Source organism: Cervus canadensis, chromosome 1 (genome assembly GCF_019320065.1).
Source record: "Cervus canadensis isolate Bull #8, Minnesota chromosome 1, ASM1932006v1, whole genome shotgun sequence".
NCBI lineage: Eukaryota > Metazoa > Chordata > Mammalia > Artiodactyla > Cervidae > Cervus > Cervus canadensis.
This window is the reverse complement of record NC_057386.1, coordinates 45,448,401-45,467,089: the sequence shown is the minus strand read 5'-3', so window position 1 is coordinate 45,467,089 and position 18,689 is coordinate 45,448,401. Positions and strand designations below refer to the sequence as shown.

The following is an 18,689-nucleotide window of genomic DNA, read 5'->3' as shown; positions in this document are numbered from 1 at the left end:
CAGAGTTCCTGCTCCTCCCAGGCTGATATCAGAAGGCAACAGGGGCTGTGAGAGAAGGCAAACATTCAGACCAAACCCAGATGTGGAACTGAAAGAGCAAGAGGAAAAGCAAGGGCATCAGGTAAAAAAAAAAAAAAAATTTTTTTAATCTCATCCATCTCATCTCAGCTTATGTCTGAAGGCATAAAGAACTTAATAAAATTATAGCTCAGGAGAATCTTGTAAAGGAAAACGAGTGAGAAATCTGGGGACATGTGGAGCGGATAGATGTTCATCTGGAGCTAGACTTTCAGACCACTTTGTATCTATCAGGGTTGTTATCAGCATTCAAGTAACATCAGTGAGAGTATAGTTCTTCTAGCTTAAAAGCAATTAGATTTGTTTTAGTCCCAGCATGTGGAAGTTATAGGAAGACAGATTATAGCTAAAAATAAGCAAGCTATATATAACAGAGCTGTCAGAAAATAGAAGGGGACTAATTTGAGAGACAATGAGTTGTGTTATTGGAGGTGTTCAAACAATTACTGGAAAGCAATTTGTTGGGAGTTGTGAATGTTATAGAGTATTTAAGAACCAGATTGATGGTTAAAATGATCTTTAAAGTCCCTTCCAACACTTCTGTGATTCTATGATATGAATAGAATCTTACCGGATATTTCTCTAAGAGCCAGATATTTACATTTGTGTATAGGAGATGCTCACCTATGAAAAAAACAATTCATCAGGTTGATTCTGGTTTGCTTGGAGGAAGTGAGAAAGCAACCAAGAGTAAACTAATGGCAGAGGAGGGGACCAAGCCTGCTGGATGCCTGCTTTCTTTCCCTCTTGGTGGATATAAACACCACCCACGTGGCCTCTGCTTAGCAGAGATCACACAGGGGAAAAAAAACTGGGCTCTCTTCTTCTAGAGGAAGAATTTTGGTTTGGGTTAGTAAAGCTTTTATTTTGCAATTAACAAAAACAAAGGAGGGGACATTTCTGTAACATCTGCTTCTGGGGTGCTAGCTTCAACTTAGGTGGCTGTTTTCTGGTCTGGGAAGCAAAAGGAGGTTTACCATGATTTGGTAACTATGTCTCAAAGGCTCATGTCCATGCCCAGGTCTCAGAGGTTCCTACAGGCAGAACTATTAGGAAGCACGGAAAACTGTTCCTACATCGCACTGTATAAGAAATGTACTTTTAAAAGAATGTCTGAAGAGCTTGAAAGATTTCTGCATTTGGTGTCAGTCGGCATTCTTTCAGGAGTAGAATAAAGCTTTTTAAAATGTATAAAATAGCACATAGAGAATACCAAGTTTTATGTTTGTTTTTATGACTAGATCTTGTACATCACATATACTTCAAAGCTATACTCTCTTGGTTCTCTATTGTCTTCTTTCCCCTTTGGATTGTAAATAGGAGCATTTTCTGATGGCAACCACTTCTGTAAAATTCGTTTGGCTCCTGTAACAATCCATACCCTTTATATCTGGGCTCACAATCGATGCTTCCTTATTTTAAATGAAAAATAGCTAAAATTTTCAGCAATACGATTTTTTCCTTTATGGTTGAATATTTAGCATTTAGTTTATGCCCATTCATGCTGGGAAGCCTAAGGTCTTGACAAAGTTGGGATAAAACAGTGAAATCTGACCTAGAAGGGTGGGATAGGGGGATGGGAAGGAGGCTCAAGAGGGAGGGAATACATGTATACATGTAGCTGATCCACGTGGTTGTACAGCAGAAAGTAAACATTGTAAAGCAATTATACTCCAATTAAAAAAAAACAGTGTTATCAAAGATGATTTCCAATACTAAAATCTATCTCCAATAATTTACAGCTTCGAAGAAAATTTTATAATCTCCGGAATTCATGTTAATATTGAAACAACACTTCTGTCCTAATTATTTATCGGAACCTCTTTCTGTCATTGCTTGTGGCGCAGAAGGGCTGCTGAGATGGAAAGCCTCAAGATGGAGACGGAAATGCTTTATCCCGAGATAACCGTAGAAGTGGGCAGAGTCACTTTCGGAGAGGAAAACAGGAAGAGGATGACCAATAGCTATTTGAAAAGAACTGAGAATTCTAGAATCATCCAAGCAACGTGTGCACTGTTAAATTCCGGAGGGGGTGTGATCAAAGCGGAGATTGAGGATAAGACTTACAGTTACCGATGCCACGGCCTGGGACATGATCTGGAAACTTCTTTTCAGAAGCTCCTCCCTTCAGGCTCACAGAAATACCTTGACTACGTGCAGCAGGGACACAATCTTATGATTTTTGTGAAGTCATGGAACCCTGATGTTTTCAGCCTAAGGATCTGCAGTTTGCGCTCCAATTTATATCAGAGAGCTGTGACTTCCACCATCAACTTGAGTGCCCACAGCGCCCTGGAGCTCCTCCGAGAAAAACAGTCTAGAACCCAGAGAGGAAGATCAAAGATGCAGGAGCTACATTCTCAGAAAGCTCTGGATAGATACATGCAGGAAGAGGAAGACATGAGGATGAGCGCCTCAGAATTTGTTAAAAAGGATAAGCTCATGTATAAGGAGAAACTCAACTTCACTGAGTCCACACACGTCGAGTTTAAAAGGTTCACCACCAAAAAGATCATTCCTCGGACTAAAGAAATGCTGCCTCATTATGTCTCTGCATTTGCCAACACCCACGGGGGATACCTAATTATCGGGGTGGATGATAAGAGCAAAGAAGTGTTCGGCTGTCAGGGAGAAAAAGTGAACCCTGACTTACTAAAAAAAGAAATAGAAAACTGCATAGAAAAATTGCCTACATTCCACTTCTGCTGTGAGAAGCCAAAGGTGAACTTCACTACCAAAATCTTAAATGTATACCAAAGAGATGTCCTGTACGGTCATGTCTGTGTGGTCCACGTGGAGCCCTTCTGCTGTGTAGTCTTCACAGAAGCCCCAGATTCCTGGATCATCAGGGACAATTCTGTCACGAGGCTGTCTGCTGAGCAGTGGGTAACCATGATGCTGGATATTCAACCAGGTAAAGCAAGAGAAGCCATTGTTTATTCAGGAGGCAGAAACTTCTGTCTTCATTTGGTTATTTGGCCAGGTAAAGAATGGGGCTTCCCTGGTGGATCAGCTGTAAAGAATCCGCCTGCCAATTCAGGAGACGCAGGTTCGATCCCTGGGTTGGGAAGATCCCCTGGAGAAGGAAATGGCAACCCACTCTGGTATTCTTGCCTGGGAATCCCGTGGACAGAGGAGCCTGGCGGGCTACCATCCATGCCATGGGGTGGCAGAAGAGTTGGAAATAGCGACTAAACGACGAGAAAAAAAGAACATAAATCTGCTTTTGCTTACAAATCTTCTCCTATTAAAGGGTGATTTTCTATATTTTTAGTTCCAAAGATTCAGAATATGAACTGTGTGAAGTCAAGAAAAGCCTGTAGGCCATCAGCCATGAATTTGCGAAAGTTTCTTTTTTACTTTTCCTTTAAGCTTTTTAAAATAACATTCATTTCTTAAAAGTTAACATGTGCGTAATAGGAAACCAAAAAATACAAGAAGCAAAAACCAAAGTCATTCATAATCACAAGCAGTTTACCAATTGATGTGTCCTTCTAGGTCTCATTCTTATATGTAAAGGTCTGCTGAAACAAATTTGCAGGCTGATATTCCTACTCTAAAACATTCATCTATAGTCTCGCTAAAGGTGATTTTTAGAGAAACACTGTTTAAGAATGGCTCTCCACTAATTCTTTCAAGGGAAACTTGTTGACAAATTTGAATTGCTTCAGTAACATTAGGAGCCCATGCTCAAGCCACTCTCAGGGCTGGGGGCACCACCAAGTAGAGAAAAACTAAAAACTTATGCAAAAGGAGGTCCTGGGGAGGGGTTTGGGGTGTGGGAGGAGGACTCTGTGTGTTTTCACTTCCTTTCAGTTTTGCTAAGCATTAACCCTGGTGATTTCAGATCAGCCCATAAAAGACTTACAGGCTGAATGAAGTTTATTGGTTTGCCTCCAGGGTCAGTAAGTTCCAGATTTGGTGAAAAGAAGCTTGGATCAAGACTTGAGTGATTTCATTGGATTATGCTTTCTCTTATCTTAAATTAGAGTTTACATCACACACACGTACCAAACTAGAGATTCTACCACTTCTTATTCTTCATCTAAACTTGGTGGGGGGTGGGAGAGACCTTTAGCAACTATCACAATATAAAAAAAATTACAGTGCTTACTTTAAAATTTTTTTTTAGGCATGCTGGACCTTAGTTCCCCAGCCAGGGATTGAACCCATATCCCCAGCATTGGAGGCGCAGAGTCCTAACCACTGAACTACCAAGGAAATCCTGTGCTTACTTTTTCTGCCATCCCACCATCACCACTACTAGAAGACTTTTCTCTTTAGGGGTGACCTGGAACCAGAATGTAGAGAGAGGAGAAATGACTTGCCTGAGATGAATCACAGGTGCCTTAGAAGATGCATGGCCCTGCAGGAGTCCCAGGCCTCCTTCCTAACATGCATGAACTGTTGGCAGCATAGAAAGAGTGAGGGCAGCCCAGGCATGACACATGTCATACGTCAACCATAGGAAGAGCAGTAGAGAAGTTCTTTATCATCTAAAATGATGCTTTGTGTTTTTTGTTTTTGTTTTTTTTTTAGCTCCTTCCAATTTGGAGGCTGACCACAGCCTTCACCCGATTTCATCAGCTTCATCTACCCTAAGAAGCCTGTCATATCCCATCAAAGTCTTAGAATTTAAGAAGGCTCTCCAACAGCACCTGTTTCCAGGTATTCCTTCTTGATTTCAGCTGAGGGGACTATTTATTTCCTAAAATTAAGTCGCCGGTGGGGGGTGGTTGGTAGCAATTCATCCCAGACTTCCTCCTCGGAGAAGGTCAGGTGTAGGGCTCAGCAGACATAATGGTCCTGAATTAATACACATGGTGGACTCTTGTTTTCAGTCATTAAATCCACCCTATACTTCTGTGTACCTTTGGGCTTCCAGTCACATAGCTTTTTTTTTTTCCCTCCGAATATGAGAGAATAAATTTAAGAGAACTGCCCCGCCCCACCCCGGCTTTCCAAGGCAGAAGGAAGTGAGCCATGGGGTCACCTGGACTCTTCCAGGCGAAAGTCCAGGCAGAGTCTAAGGCAGAGTTTCTCAATCTCGACCCTGTTGACATTTGGACTAGGTAATTCTTTTTTTAATTAATATTTTAATTGGAGGATAATTGCTTTACAATATTGTGTTAGTTTCTGCCATACATGAACATGAATCAGCCATAGGTATACACATGTCCCCTCCCTCTTGAACCTCCCTCCCACCTCTTACCCCATCCCACCCCTCTAGCTTGTCACAGAGCACTGGGTTTGAGCTCTCTGCGTCCCTCAGCATTCCCGCTGGCTCTCTATTTTACATATGGCCTGAGGGAGGCTGCCCTGAGAATTCCGAGAAGGCAATGGCACCCCACTCCAGTACTCTTGCCTGGAAAATCCCATGGATGGAGGAGCCTGGTCGGCTGCAGTCCATGGGATTGCCGAGTCGGACATGACTTAGCGACTTCACTTTCACTTTTCACTTTCATGCATTGGAGAAGGAAATGGCAACCCAATCCAGTGTTCTTGCCTGGAGAATCCCAGGGACCGCGGAGCCTGGTGGGCTGCCGTCTATGGGGTCGCACAGAGTCGGACCCGACAGACGTGACTTAGCAGCAGCAGCCGCAGCCCTGAGAATTGCAGGAAGTTTAGCAGCATTCCTGGCCTCTAGCCACTAGATGGCGGTAATACCTCTCTAGCTCCAAAAAGTCAAACCATTTCCAGACCGTCCCAAATAACCCCACTTGGGGCAAACTTGCCACAGGTTAAGAATCACTGTTGCAAAAGCAAAGTTCTTAGTTTCCCCAAAGCATCAGTTTTTTGTTCTCTCTCTCTCTCACACACCCTTAACAGAAGTACCTTCCTAGAGTTTACTGGGTCACTTAGGGATGAGGACAGAGTGTTAGAAGGCTGTTCTGTGACGACCCCTCCCTGATTGCCCTTCCCTGCATGCTGCTGCTGCTGAGTCTCTTCAGTCGTGTCCGACCCTGTGCGACCCCAGAGACGGCAGCCCACCAGGCTCCTCTGTCCCTGGGATTCTCCAGGCAAGAACACTGGAGTGGGTTGCCATTTCCTTCTCCAATGCATGCATACATGCTAAGTCGCTTCAGTCGTGTCTGACTCTGTTCCCTGCATGAGCTGTCAGAAACAGGTACTTCACAGCCCTGGCCTGTGAAGAGGAGGTGTTTTATTTGCCGATAAGGAAACTTATCCTAGCCACAGTTCCGTGGCTAGGCTTATTTCATTATGAGGTCGCGGGAATACTTAAATATCCTTTTTATAAATCTTAGTAACCTCTATTCCTTGAATTTTCAGTGACACGGGAAAAGATTCAATTTAAACCAGAATCCCTCTGTAAGAAGCTCTTCTCAGATCATAAAGGACTGGAGGAATTAATGAAGACACAGATATATCCTTGTTCTCAGGGGTTTGTGATAGTTTCCAGAAGCTGGGCTAGTGATGTCGGCTTAAGGAAGGAGCAGTATGTCCTCTGTGATGCTCTCCTAATAGCGGTGAATAGCCCCCCAGTACTCTATACAGTCTTAACAGACCCCACGTGGACTGGGGCGCTTGTGTATGCCCAGAACACTGCTCGTCAGTTAAAGCAGAGACTGGGAACTGTTGGTGGTTACACGGGGAAAGTGTGTGTCATTCCGAGGCTGGTGTACCTGCCTGGCACACAGCGCAAACCCAGTGAAATCGCCTTGTGCTATCCCCGACCCTACAGGCTTGCCGATGAGGACGAAATGGAAAAATTGTTGCAGGCTCTTATCGTGGTCTCTCTCTGCTCTCGATCCCTTCTGAGTGACCAACTGGGCTGTGAATTTTCCAATTTGCTCGTAGTGGAGCAGTGTGAGTTGCTTTCACAGAGCCTTCAGGAGACACGAGAACTGTTCATCCACTGCTTTCCAGGAACCAGAAAGACAGTGCTGGCCATAAAGATCATGGAGAAAATTAAGGACTTGTTCCACTGCAAGCCCAAGGAGATCCTCTATGTTTGCGAAAGTGACGTCTTAAAGGATTTTGTGACGTAAGAGTTTCACAAATTAAACACCATAAATGTATTTAGTCCGTCTTTCAACAGCATTGCACCAGTAATCTGTGTCTTTGCTGTAAGATTGTGCAATGCCTTTGATGCATACAGGCAAGAGCCCAAACTGTGTATACATTTGCAAGTGATCAAGCAGCTGAGCTAGAAAAGAGCACTTTGCAGTGTTCACACTTAAACATTTCATTATCAATTAGCCACATAGGTATAACTTTCAATTTATAGAACTAGAAACATTTTTCCCCACAGTCTATGGCTTTAAACTTAAGAAAGGCTGAAACAAATCCATCTTGTTTCACATATGGTTTTTGCTTGATATTTAATGTTTTAATAGGGTATTTACATGCTTTCATAGGGTATTTCAGTCAATTAGACATTCTACCTAACACAAACTTGATTTTAAATACCGTTTGATTTCATTTATAAAATATTTTTATGTGTTTGACTTATTCTGATTCAACCATTTTAGAAACCATGCACATTTGCTTCTGATTTAAATCTTTAGCTTTCAGTTTAGTAAAAGAAATTGGCTGTTATTCAATCCAGCGAATGAGGGCTTTTAGTTTTTGGTTTGCTTGACTTATTTATCAAGCTAATCTTTTTGAGCACCATTTATATGCTAGATGTAGGGTACATTTAGTGTTAGAGGAGGAAAACATGTTGAAGACCTTGCCATAAAGCCATGTAAGAGAGACAAAGAGAAAAATAAGCAATGGTTATGTTGTGTAATTAGTATGATAGTAAAGATGTGCTTAAACTTAACAGGCTGTAGTTTGGTCAGCAAATACTCTCCAATGAAGGACATGCTGACTTCTTTCTTACGAAGTCAGTAGAAGAAGTGCATTAAATGGGGGCTCTTTACAGCAAGTTGGAGAAGGCAATGGCACCCCACTCCAGTTCTCTTGCCTGGAAAATCCCATGGACGGAGGAGCCTGGTGGGCTGCAGTCCATGGGGTCGCTAAGAGTCAGACACGACTGAGTGACTTCACTTTCACTTTTCACTTTTCACGCACTGGAGAAGGAAACGGCAACCCACTCCAGTGTTCTTGTCTGGAGAGTCCCAGGGACGGCGGAGCCCGGTGGGCTGCCGTCGATGGGGTCGCACAGAGTCGGACACGACTGAAGCGACTTAGCAGCAGCAGCAGCAACTTTACAGCAAGTAAAAAGGCATGGAGATGAATCAGAATGGTAGGTCTGCCTGGAGCAGTGAGGAGCTGTGGGTGTGTGACAAATGAAGTTGGAAAGGAAGCAGACGCCAGATAATGAAGGATCTTGTAAACTGTGCTGAAGCTATGTTCTTTCTTATGCTTTATAGATGAGTTTTAAGAGAACCCCAGTCAAAAGCCAAGTTAAAGTCAACAAATAGCTATGAGCACAATGTGAAGGGGATACAGAGATGGCTAAGAATCAACGCTTTTCTTCAAGAAGTCTACACTGTCCAAACCGGAAGAAAAGAACTTGAATGGTTGTGACTAGGGGTTTGTGATTCTGGACAAAGCGATTAAAGCCCTAGGGACTGCATATGCAAAATCAGGAAATCTGTAGGGATGGGTGATATGACTTGAATCTAAATTAGAAGAGGCAATAAACAACTAAAAAATTTTAAGTATATGTATGCATGTATATCTATTTATATGCTAAAATATACTTTAAATGAAAATTGAGCTAAGTAAGTAGGATGGTAGCTCTATAGGGGCATAGCCCTGTAGACTTGGTACCCTACCTGCCATCCTGACATGTCATGGAACTCAGCAACCTCTAGATGCTTTCCTAACCAAAATCTAGAGAGGCTTCTGGTTTTGCACTAAAAATAAGTGGGGAATGAGGATTTTCTTCAGAGGAACTTACAGGAGCCCATATTTCTTTTTCATATGAAAATTATGATATGCCTCTAGGTGACTGCTTACCAGCTCTAAAAAAGAAAGTAAAGAAATAGTAGTAACAAGTGTAAATTCACTTTGAGATTTCCCTTATATATAAGGAATTTATCTTTAAGGATTGTTAAGCAGTAGAAATAGACCATAGTAGAAAAAACAAAATCTTCTACCTGAGTTCATTTTAAAAGTCTCACATGCTGATTTAACTTGCTAACTCCAAAGATTAGGGTTTGCAATTATGTATTCTGTCAGGAGGAATTCCTAGGTGGCTCAGTGGTAAAGAATCAGTCTGCCAAGCAGGAGACAAGAGTTTGACTCCTGAGTCAGGAAGATCCCCTGGAGAAGGAAATGGCAACCTACTCCAGTATTCTTGCCTGGAAATCCCATGGACAGAGGAGCCCAGCAGGCTATAGTCCATGGGGTCGCAAAAGAGTTGGACCTGACTTAGTGACTGTGTGTGCATGCTAAGTCACTTCAGTCGTGTCCAACTCCAGGAGACCCTGTGGACTATAACCTACTAGGCTCCTCTGTCCAAAAGATTCTCCAGGCAAGAATACTGGAGGGGATTGCCATGCCCTCCTCCAGGGGATCTTTCCCGACCCAGGGATGGAACCTCCATCTCTTACATCTCCTGTATTGGCAGGCAGGTTCTTTACCACTAGCACCACCTGGGAAGCCTGACTTAGACAACAAATGTCAGGAACCTTGTAAGAAGAGCATTTTTGTAGCATTCAGGACACTACTCAATCAGTGAATCAGCCTCCGGATGAGAACCAGTCTCTAATGCCAATCCAGAGAGTCATAAATGCATGGTGTTCCTTTTATTTGTATGCCTGAAACCCTATTCTCTCCTTCATCCTTACAGACAGCAAACAACCTGCCGAGCTGTGACCCGGAAAACCTTTATGGGAGGGGAGTTCCCAAAGATCAAGCACATAGTGATGGATGAAACTGAGCATTTCTGCAGTAAATATGGTGACTGGTACATGAAGGCCAAGAGCATCACCCACCCAAAGGTGAGGGCTGCTGGAATTGAAAACCCACACCACGGGATTCTCTGGCTTTTTCTGGACCCTTTCCAAGTCCATCATGGAGACGGCAACGGCCTCCCCCCTCCATCTGTTCAGTTTCCTCGGAAAACAGTCACCCGCGGGATCCACTGTGCTCTGGAAATAGCGATGCTCATGAAAGAAGAAATGAAGAGGATCAAGGAAAATCCTCACCCCAGCGTGTCTCCAGACACACTGGCGTCATTCAGGGAAGCTTCATATGAGGAAGCAATCTGTGCCCAGGCTCTGCCTGGGGTGTGTGAGACAGAGACCAACCTGACCACAGAAGAAATTGCGAGACACGTGGCAGAAAGATGTCACCACCTGTTCCAGTGTGGCTATCTGCCCAGAGACATAGCAATTCTGTGCAGGAAAGCAGAGGACAGAGGCCGCTATGAGCTTGCACTGCTAAGAGCAATGGAATTATTTGAGACCTGCGGAGCCACAAAGGTTGTGTTCAGCCAGGCCTCTGGTGTTCTGGACGGTCACATTGTTTTAGACAGCATTCAGCAGTTTTCAGGCCTGGAGAGGAATATTGTGTTTGGGCTCAGTCCGGAGTATGCCCTGTCAGAGGAAGTTCATAAGCTCTGTTTTGCCTCGAAAGCCATCAAACACCTCTACCTGTTTTATGAAAAGAGGGCAACCTTCTGAAAATTATTTCAAACAGTATAGGAAGGGACAGAGAGCAGAGTCCCCCTGCCCCTCGGCAGGTGGCAGCTTCGCCCTTTCATGTGTCACAAGCGAGGACGTCAAGGCTCAGTCAGAATTTCGTGGAGCCACAAAACTGTCTCCTGGCACTGGACCTCCCAGTCTATTTGCGGTGTCACTGGTCTTTCCCACTCCTCTCCACCTCTTCCCTGGGACTTATGATGAGTCCCTTGCCTCTGGGTTTTCTAATCCAGTCCAGCCTTCATCTTGTCCAGCCACAGAGGTGCTCCTCAAATACAGAACTGATTTTGTGACATCCCTGCTAATGTATCTCCAGGGAGTCCCTGAAGTCTTCAAGCCAAACTAATTTTCAGGGTTTCCCAGGATAACACTCTAACTTACTTTTCTAATGCATCCTTTGTTATAAGTCCATCTCCCCGTGTTTCTAACATACCCCCGCCTCACTGGCTTCTTTTGGAGGTGGAGTAGGGTGCCCTCCAAGCATAAGTCCAGGAGAAAGTGTGGATACATGCTTTTGGCCATCATTTAAGATAAAGCCCATCAGCTTTCCAAGAGGTGGGAGAGCAGGTGGGTGGGGCTTAGAAAAGTGCTCTTAGCTGCCTCTCTGAACTGCTTGGGTCACCAGGGCAGCCAGTCTGAACCTGACTTCAGCTGTCCTTTTCCTGGATTGAACAGAAGAACCTTCCTCTGCCTCCTGTTGCTCCAACTACCTACTTCTGTTTGCCTTTCCTTGGGGGCTTCAGGGTACTTTTAGGTGGGAAAAAAAATTCCACAATTAATTAGTTTCCTGTTTTCGTTTTTTGGGTTAATTTTTGGCTGCATCGGTTCTTAGTTGCATCATGCGGAATCCTTCATTGCAGCGCACTGGACTCTAATTGGCCCACGGGCTCAGTAGCTGTGGGGCGAAGGCTTAGTTGCTCCGAAGGATATGGGATCTTAGTTCCCAGACCAGGGATCAAACCCACATTTCCTGAAAGGCAGGTTCTTAACTACTAAACCACCAGGGAAATCCTAGTAAATTCTTTTTGATGAAGCAAGAGATACCAGTGTGTTAACATTTGGAGAATTGAAGATGTGTGAATTCTCTACAAGTAATTTAAAGAGTCAAAAATGGAGGAAGGATTGGGGGATGGAGAGAACAGGGGACTGCTGAAATTTAGTCACAAGCCTCAGGGTCATTTTCCTTTTCTGACTTTAAACTATTTGCATACATTGTATAATTTTTGATAAAATTATTTTTTAAAAAGAATTAATTGCCTTAAGGATTGCATTTGAGAGTCTTTGTCAGTATTATGCACAGAGTTCAGTCAAGCTTAAAGTAGAAGGCCTAATCCAGGGGTTCTCAACCTTGGCTGCTCTTTACAACCCTCTGAAGAGTTTTAAAAAATACCAGGTACTTCCTTGGTGGTCCAGTGGATAAGACTCAAGTGCTCCCAATGCAGGGAGCCCGGGTTCGATCATCCCTGGTCAGGGAACTAGATCCTACATGAACTAAGACTTCACATGCTGCAGCTAAAGGCACTGCATGCCACAAGTGAGACAAGGTGCAGTCAAATAAATAAGAAAATAAAAATAAATAAATGTTAAAAATTAACCAAAAGAGTCATGAAGTCAGACATCAGACCAATTAAATCAGCATCTCCAGGCATGGGCTTGGGCACTTATTAAAAGTTGTCCAAATGATTCCACCATGCCACCAGGGTTGAGAACTCACGAACTCTTTCTTCTTCTAGTCTGTTCTTTCTGTCCCCAAATGTATGTGTACACTTTTCTCTTCCCATTAGATTGTGAGACCCCTAAGAGTAAGGATGGCACTTACACATCTCTAGTTCCCCAAAAGTAACTAGTAGAGTGCCTTGAACATGACAGGTGCTCCATTCTTATTTATTGAATGGACTTGCTCCTTTCAGAAAATCAGAATCTACCAGAACAATGCTTCTAGTCAATGGAATGAATATCTGATTTTGGAGACTTCAAAGAGGTCAGTGCAGAGAATAATTAACACTGTCATAACAAGGAATAAGAGAATAAAGGCATTTAAACTGTTTTTAGGCAAAGATCCATATTGATGGAAGTTTGTTAGATTTGAGTTTGAGATTAGCAACTGGTGGGGACTAAGAACAAATGGCTAACTTGAATGTACTTAGAAGTCTACATTTTTCTACAGACCCTTAATGTAATAGATAAAACAGTTCATTTGGTGAAATAACATGCCTGCTGTGAGAAGCTTCTAAAACTTACTTTAATAAAGAAAAGTAACTAACACACATTGTAAATCAAGTATACTCCAATTAAAAAAAAAGGTAAGATAATTCTATTATGTAAGTTTGAGGACTGGAGAAATGCAAAATAAAAAGTTCTTATCAATTTGTTATCCAGGCAAAATTTTTTTTCAACTTTGCTTATCTATTTCTATTCTTTGTTGACTTGCAAAAAATATTTTTAGTTACTATGAAGTTGGACAATCAACTTCATATTGCGTGCATGTGTTTTCCATGTAGCCTTTTTGTGAGGCACTGTTGTAGCCCGTATTCTTCTTCTCAAGACTTCCTCACTCCCTAGATCTACACCACTTGTAGTTCCTGACATTAGAGGTGGAGTGTATTTTCCACCCCCCTGATGTGGACTGGTCCCTAGGACTTTATTCGGCCAAAGAAATGTTAGTAGTTGTGACGTGTACAGAGGCTTTACCCATTTCAGCATTAGGTCTGCTCTCCTGAGCTTCTGCTACCATCTTGTAAAGACGATGTCTTGAGTAGCCCACCAGTCATGAAGGACTGAGCGATGTCAACTCAACTGATCAGCCAAGTTCCACCGATCTGGCCTGGATCAGCCAAAATCCAGCTGACCTGAAAATGCAGAAGAAGTAAAGATTTCTTGTATGATTGAGGTTCATGGTTTGTTTGCTTGGCAGCAGGAGAAGGCAATGGCAACCCACTCCAGTACTCTTGCCTGGAAAATCCCATGGACGGAGGAGCCTGGTAGGCTGCATGTCCATGGGGTCGCGAAGAGTCGGACACGACTGAGCGACTTCACTTTCCCATTTCACTTTCATGCATTGGAGAAGGAAACGGCAACCCCCTCCAGTGTTCTTGCCTGGAGAGTCCCAGGGACGGCAGAGCCTGGTGGGCTGCCGTCTGTAGGGTTGCACAGAGTCGGACACGACCGAAGTGACTTAGCAGCAGCAGCAGCAGCAGTAGCTGAGTAATGCGGGCATTTCCCTATGTTGTAGCACCATCTTCAAAATGATCATTTTCAATGGTTGTGTGATATCTCAGATTATACAATAATCATCCTCCTAATGATTTGGGTGACTAGCAGTTTTACACTTTAAAATCAAGCCAGGCATATTTTCTACTCAGGCATATGACCCTTTTCTTTCCTTGGTATATGTGTGGGTCCCCAGATATGAGATGACTGGATCAAAAAGACCTCGATAAAAGATTTGCTGTATTCATACTGGTTCTGATGGACAGTGCGTAAGTCAAAGTGAAGTGAAAGTGTTATAGTTGCTCAGTCATGTCCAACTCTTTGTGGCCCCATGGACTATAGCCTACCAGGTTCCTTTGTCCATGGAACTCTCCAGGCAAGAATGCTGGAACAGGTTGCCATTACCTTCTTTAGGGGGTCTTCCCAACCCAGGGATCGAACCCAGGTCTCCTGCATTGCAGGCTGTTTCTTTACTGTCTGAGCCACTGGGGAAGCTGGTGAGTGCTTAGAAAATCCCCAGATCATTGTATGTAAACACATACCGATCTGTTGCCTTAAATAAGAGAACAAAATGCTGACATCAGGTTTTGATGACAAAAGAGGCGTTGGCATCTCAGAAACAGGTGGCTCAGATTATGCTGAGTGTATGCAGAGTAAAACCAGGATCCATCACCCTAACTCAGAACCTCAGAGGAAGACTCTAACTTGGAGAATTACAGATAGGAATATGAATTATGCAATCTTAACATTAATATATCAATAAAAAAATTCTGGTCACTTGAAATTGATGTTGGGTACTACCCCAGAGAAAAGAGAAGACAGGATACCTCTAAACATCAATAGGACTCTTTAAAAAAATTTTTTTTTGGCCATGCTGTGTGCCTTGTGGGATCTTAGTTCCCTAATCAGGGATCACACTCATATCACCTGCAATGGAATCCTAACCACTGGACTGCCAGGGAATTCCAGATAGGAATTTTTTTTTTTTTTTAAAGAGAGACTCAGGAGAAACTCATGTAAGGAAAGACGAAGGGTAGAGCAGTAAACTAGATTTCCTATGAGGCTGAGCTGCCCCAGCTTTGCCCAAGGTTTTGGAGAGGTTGAACATCAAATTATCTTCAAGAGGCTTCAATCTGAAATAAGCACAAGATTTACAATAACCACTTGTTACTATTTACTGAGATGTTATTATTGATATAACCAGCTACTATTTGCTAAGGCTTGGCGTACATTCTGACAATTCTATGAAGTATATCATATACACATTATTCCAATTTCATAGATGGTACAACTGAGGCACAGAGAATTTAATTTTCTTAAAGGCACACGTCAAGGTATCCAAACTAGATAAATAAAGCATTTAAAGAGAATCCTTGAGTTAGTCATCTCAACTCTGAGAGCATAGAAATACTCTGAAGATACTCCCCAGAGGTGAGAATATTCAAGTTTGCTATCAGGATCCTCTGTCAAGCTGTCATCTCTAGAAAGCATTGGCCTCCACTGAAAGTGGAAACAGCTGAGTAGTCTCTACTGTTTCCTATACTCAATATCTGTCAGTTCTCCCAGAGCCTCCTGATCATTCTGGAGAAATCTGAATTTCTTTTTCTGCAAAGCTCAGGATCAGACTCAGGTCACATTCCTGATCTGTCCAAGATCAGGGACTCCTAACATGAACTGGCAAATCCCCTCTAAGACTGTTGCATCTTGACTTCTCATACTGCAAACTTGGAGGAGCTTCCTGGTGATTTTATGTAAAATTCCAGTCCTTCTTCTTTCAAAGTCCCTTGATCAGGGGGGAGGGGGAAGGAATATATATATATATATATATATAAGGAATTATATAAGGAATATATAAGGAATTATATATATAATATATGATGTGTATATATACGCATTATATATATATATATAAAATGAGCACAGATGATGTGCTCAGTCATGTCCGGCTCTTTGTGACTCCATGGACTGTATCCTGCAAGGCTCCTCTGTCCATAGAAATTTTCAGGCAAGAATACTGGCCTGGGTTGCCATTTCCTCCTCCAGGGGATCTTCCCAACCCAGGGATTGAAGCCGTGTCTCCTGTGTCTCCTGCGTTGGCAGGCGGATCCTTTTACCACTGCACCGCCTGGGAAGCCCCATATATATCCTGCATTTGTGTGTGCGTGCGTGCTAAGCCTCTTCAGTTATGTCTGACTCTGTATGACCCTATGGGCTGTAGCTGCCAGGCTCCTCTGTCCAGGGATTGAACCCACCTGTTTTTTGTCTCCTGCATTGGCAGGCAGGTTATTTACCTTTAATGCCATTGGGGAAGCCTTCTCTAATGACGTTACAGAAAGATTGAAAAGCAGAGAATAACAAAAGAAAACTCATCTCTGCTCCAACCACTGTATCACACAGTTGCTTTCATTTTTGCTTATTCATTTCCAGTGTTAATCCATTGGCAGATATATTTCAGCAGAGTTGTAATCATAGTATACACTGCATTTTGCATCCCACTGGGGCTGGTTGTTCTGGAGGCCTCTTTCCACTCTGCAGTCTCCCACTGAGACCTTGTCCACATTTACAGCCTAGCGGGGAGCAACTCTTGGTGTAGCAGAGTCTCTGATGTTCCAGTTGATTCCTTGGCCAAACCTGCCTGAATTTACCCCTACAGAGGAAGAAGATGATGTAAAAAATACAGGAACTCCTCACCAGGACTTCCCTGGATAAGGATCCACCTACCAATGCAGGGGACATGGATTTAGTCTTAGCCCAGGAAGATTTCTCAGGCCTCAGAGCAACGAAGCCCATGCACCAGAACTACTGAAGCCTGTGCTAGAGCCTGTGCTCCACAACAAGAGAAGACACAGCAACGAGAAGCCTGCACACTGCGAGGAAGAGTAGCCCCTACTCACCGCAGCTGGAGAAATCCCAGAGCAAATAAATAAATAAATGTTTATTTTTGATTTATAAATAAATGAAAACCCCTTATCAAGTAAAGCAAAACGACGACAACAAAAAGAAGCTCTTTCCCAAACTCCATAAAATATAGAGCTGGGGGTGGAGGGTAGACATTTTAGGGAACTGAGAACAGAGGAACACGATCAGGACAGAAGCATTCTTCTTCCCTCATTTCCTCCCAGGTCACTGTGAGAAGCTGGCACTGGGGCTTGTGCCTTCCCCGAAGGGTGGCTGTCGGCAGGCACACAACTCAAGAGGTCTGTGAAACAAGCCTTTGTTGATCCAAAGATACCTAAACAGTGTTGTCCAAATTTTCCCTTGAGGAATCACCTGGTGTGGTTGTTAAAATTCCGGACCCTAGGCCCATCTCAGCTCTAGGGAATTTGGAAATCATTGAGGAAACGTGTTGAGTGTTGAAATAGGTGGAGACTGTGGTTGGATTACAGGAAGAACACTCACGCATTTCCTAAAGTGCTACCCAGGAATGACCATTACGTCTATCAGACTGAGCTTTGAGGAGGTGCCCGTGTATTTGTGTGGGTTTCAGAGTCAAATTCGACAAGGCTCAGGCTTCCCTCATAGCTCAGGTGGTAAAGAACTTGCCTGCAATGCAGGAGACTTGGGTTCGATTCCTGGGTCAGGAAGATTCCCTGGAGAAGGAAATGGTAATCCACTCCAATATTCTTGCCTGGAGAATCCCACGGACAGAGGAGCCTGGCGGGCTACAGTCCATGGGGTCACAAGAGTCGGACACGACTGAGTGACTTTCACTACGACTACAGGCACTCACATGTGATGTGGGTGGTTTAACTGCTCTTTCCTATATAAAATGGAAATAACCATTATTATATCCATCTCTCAATGGTTGTTGTAATGATTAGACGCTGTGTTCCATGTGTTTGGTACACAATCTAAGTGTCAATAAGCAGTAGCTATTAAACCACTAGTAAATTCTCAGTGCCTGGCATATGATCAAGCACTGTTACTTAATCTTTCCGAAGCTTAGTTTCCTCCAAGGGACGGGAAGTTGGGGAGTGGGAAATATCCCCCTGCTACCTGTCTTGAGTTATTTTAGCTGTAGATTAACACAAGACAAATTAACAAGACAGGGACTTCCTTGGTGGTCCAGTGGCTAAGACTCTACCCTCCCAAGGCAGGGGCCCCATGTTCAAGGCCAGGTCAAGGAACTAGATCCCTCATGCGGCAACTAAGAGTTCAAATGCTGTGACTAGAGATCCTGCGTGCCGGGACTTCTTTGGTGGCTCAGTGGTAAAGAATCCGCCTGTCAATGCAGGGGACAAGAGTTTGAGCGCTGATCCAGGAAGATCCCACATGCCATGGAACAACCATGCCCATGTGCTACAACTATTGAGCCTGTGCTCTGCAACAAGAAGCCGCTGCAATGAGAGGCCTGTACACCGTGATGAGAGTAGCCCCCGCTCACCACAACTAGAGGAAAGCCCAGGAAGCAATGAAGACCCAGCACAGCTGTTAAAAAAATAAAAGATCCTGCATGCCCAGCTAACACACTGCACAGTTAGATAAATAAATAAATATTTTTTACTTCTGGGCATACACACTGAGGAAACCAGATCTGAAAGAGACACGTGCACCCCAATGTTCATCGCAGCACTGTTTATAATAGCCAGGACATGGAAGCAACCTAGATGCCCATCAGGAGATGAATGGATAAGGAAGCTGTGGTACATATACACCATGGAATATTACTCAGCCGTTAAAAAGAATTCATTTGAATCAGTCCTAATGAGATGGATGAAACTGGAGCCCCTTATACAGAGTGAAGTAAGCCAGAAAGATAAAGAACATTACAGCATACTAACA

At 43.4% G+C, this 18,689-nt stretch overlaps 1 protein-coding gene across 2 annotated transcripts; it reads left to right on the top strand.

Annotated features, from left to right (window-relative positions):
• Window positions 1-12,103, top strand: SLFN14 (schlafen family member 14). 2 transcript variants are annotated; one of them, XM_043480976.1, is made up of 5 exons: window positions 1-121; window positions 1,926-2,992; window positions 4,618-4,746; window positions 6,370-7,084; window positions 9,845-12,103. In XM_043480976.1, the coding sequence occupies exons 2-5, from the start codon at window positions 1,939-1,941 to the stop codon at window positions 10,677-10,679; spliced, it is 2,733 nt and encodes a 910-aa protein (XP_043336911.1). In that variant the 5' UTR covers window positions 1-121; window positions 1,926-1,938; the 3' UTR covers window positions 10,680-12,103. The 2 variants fall into 2 exon arrangements, with proteins under 2 accessions (XP_043336911.1, XP_043336904.1); XM_043480969.1 differs by having other exon boundaries at window positions 46-121; window positions 1,821-2,992.
• The last annotated feature ends 6,586 nt before the right edge of the window (window positions 12,104-18,689 follow it).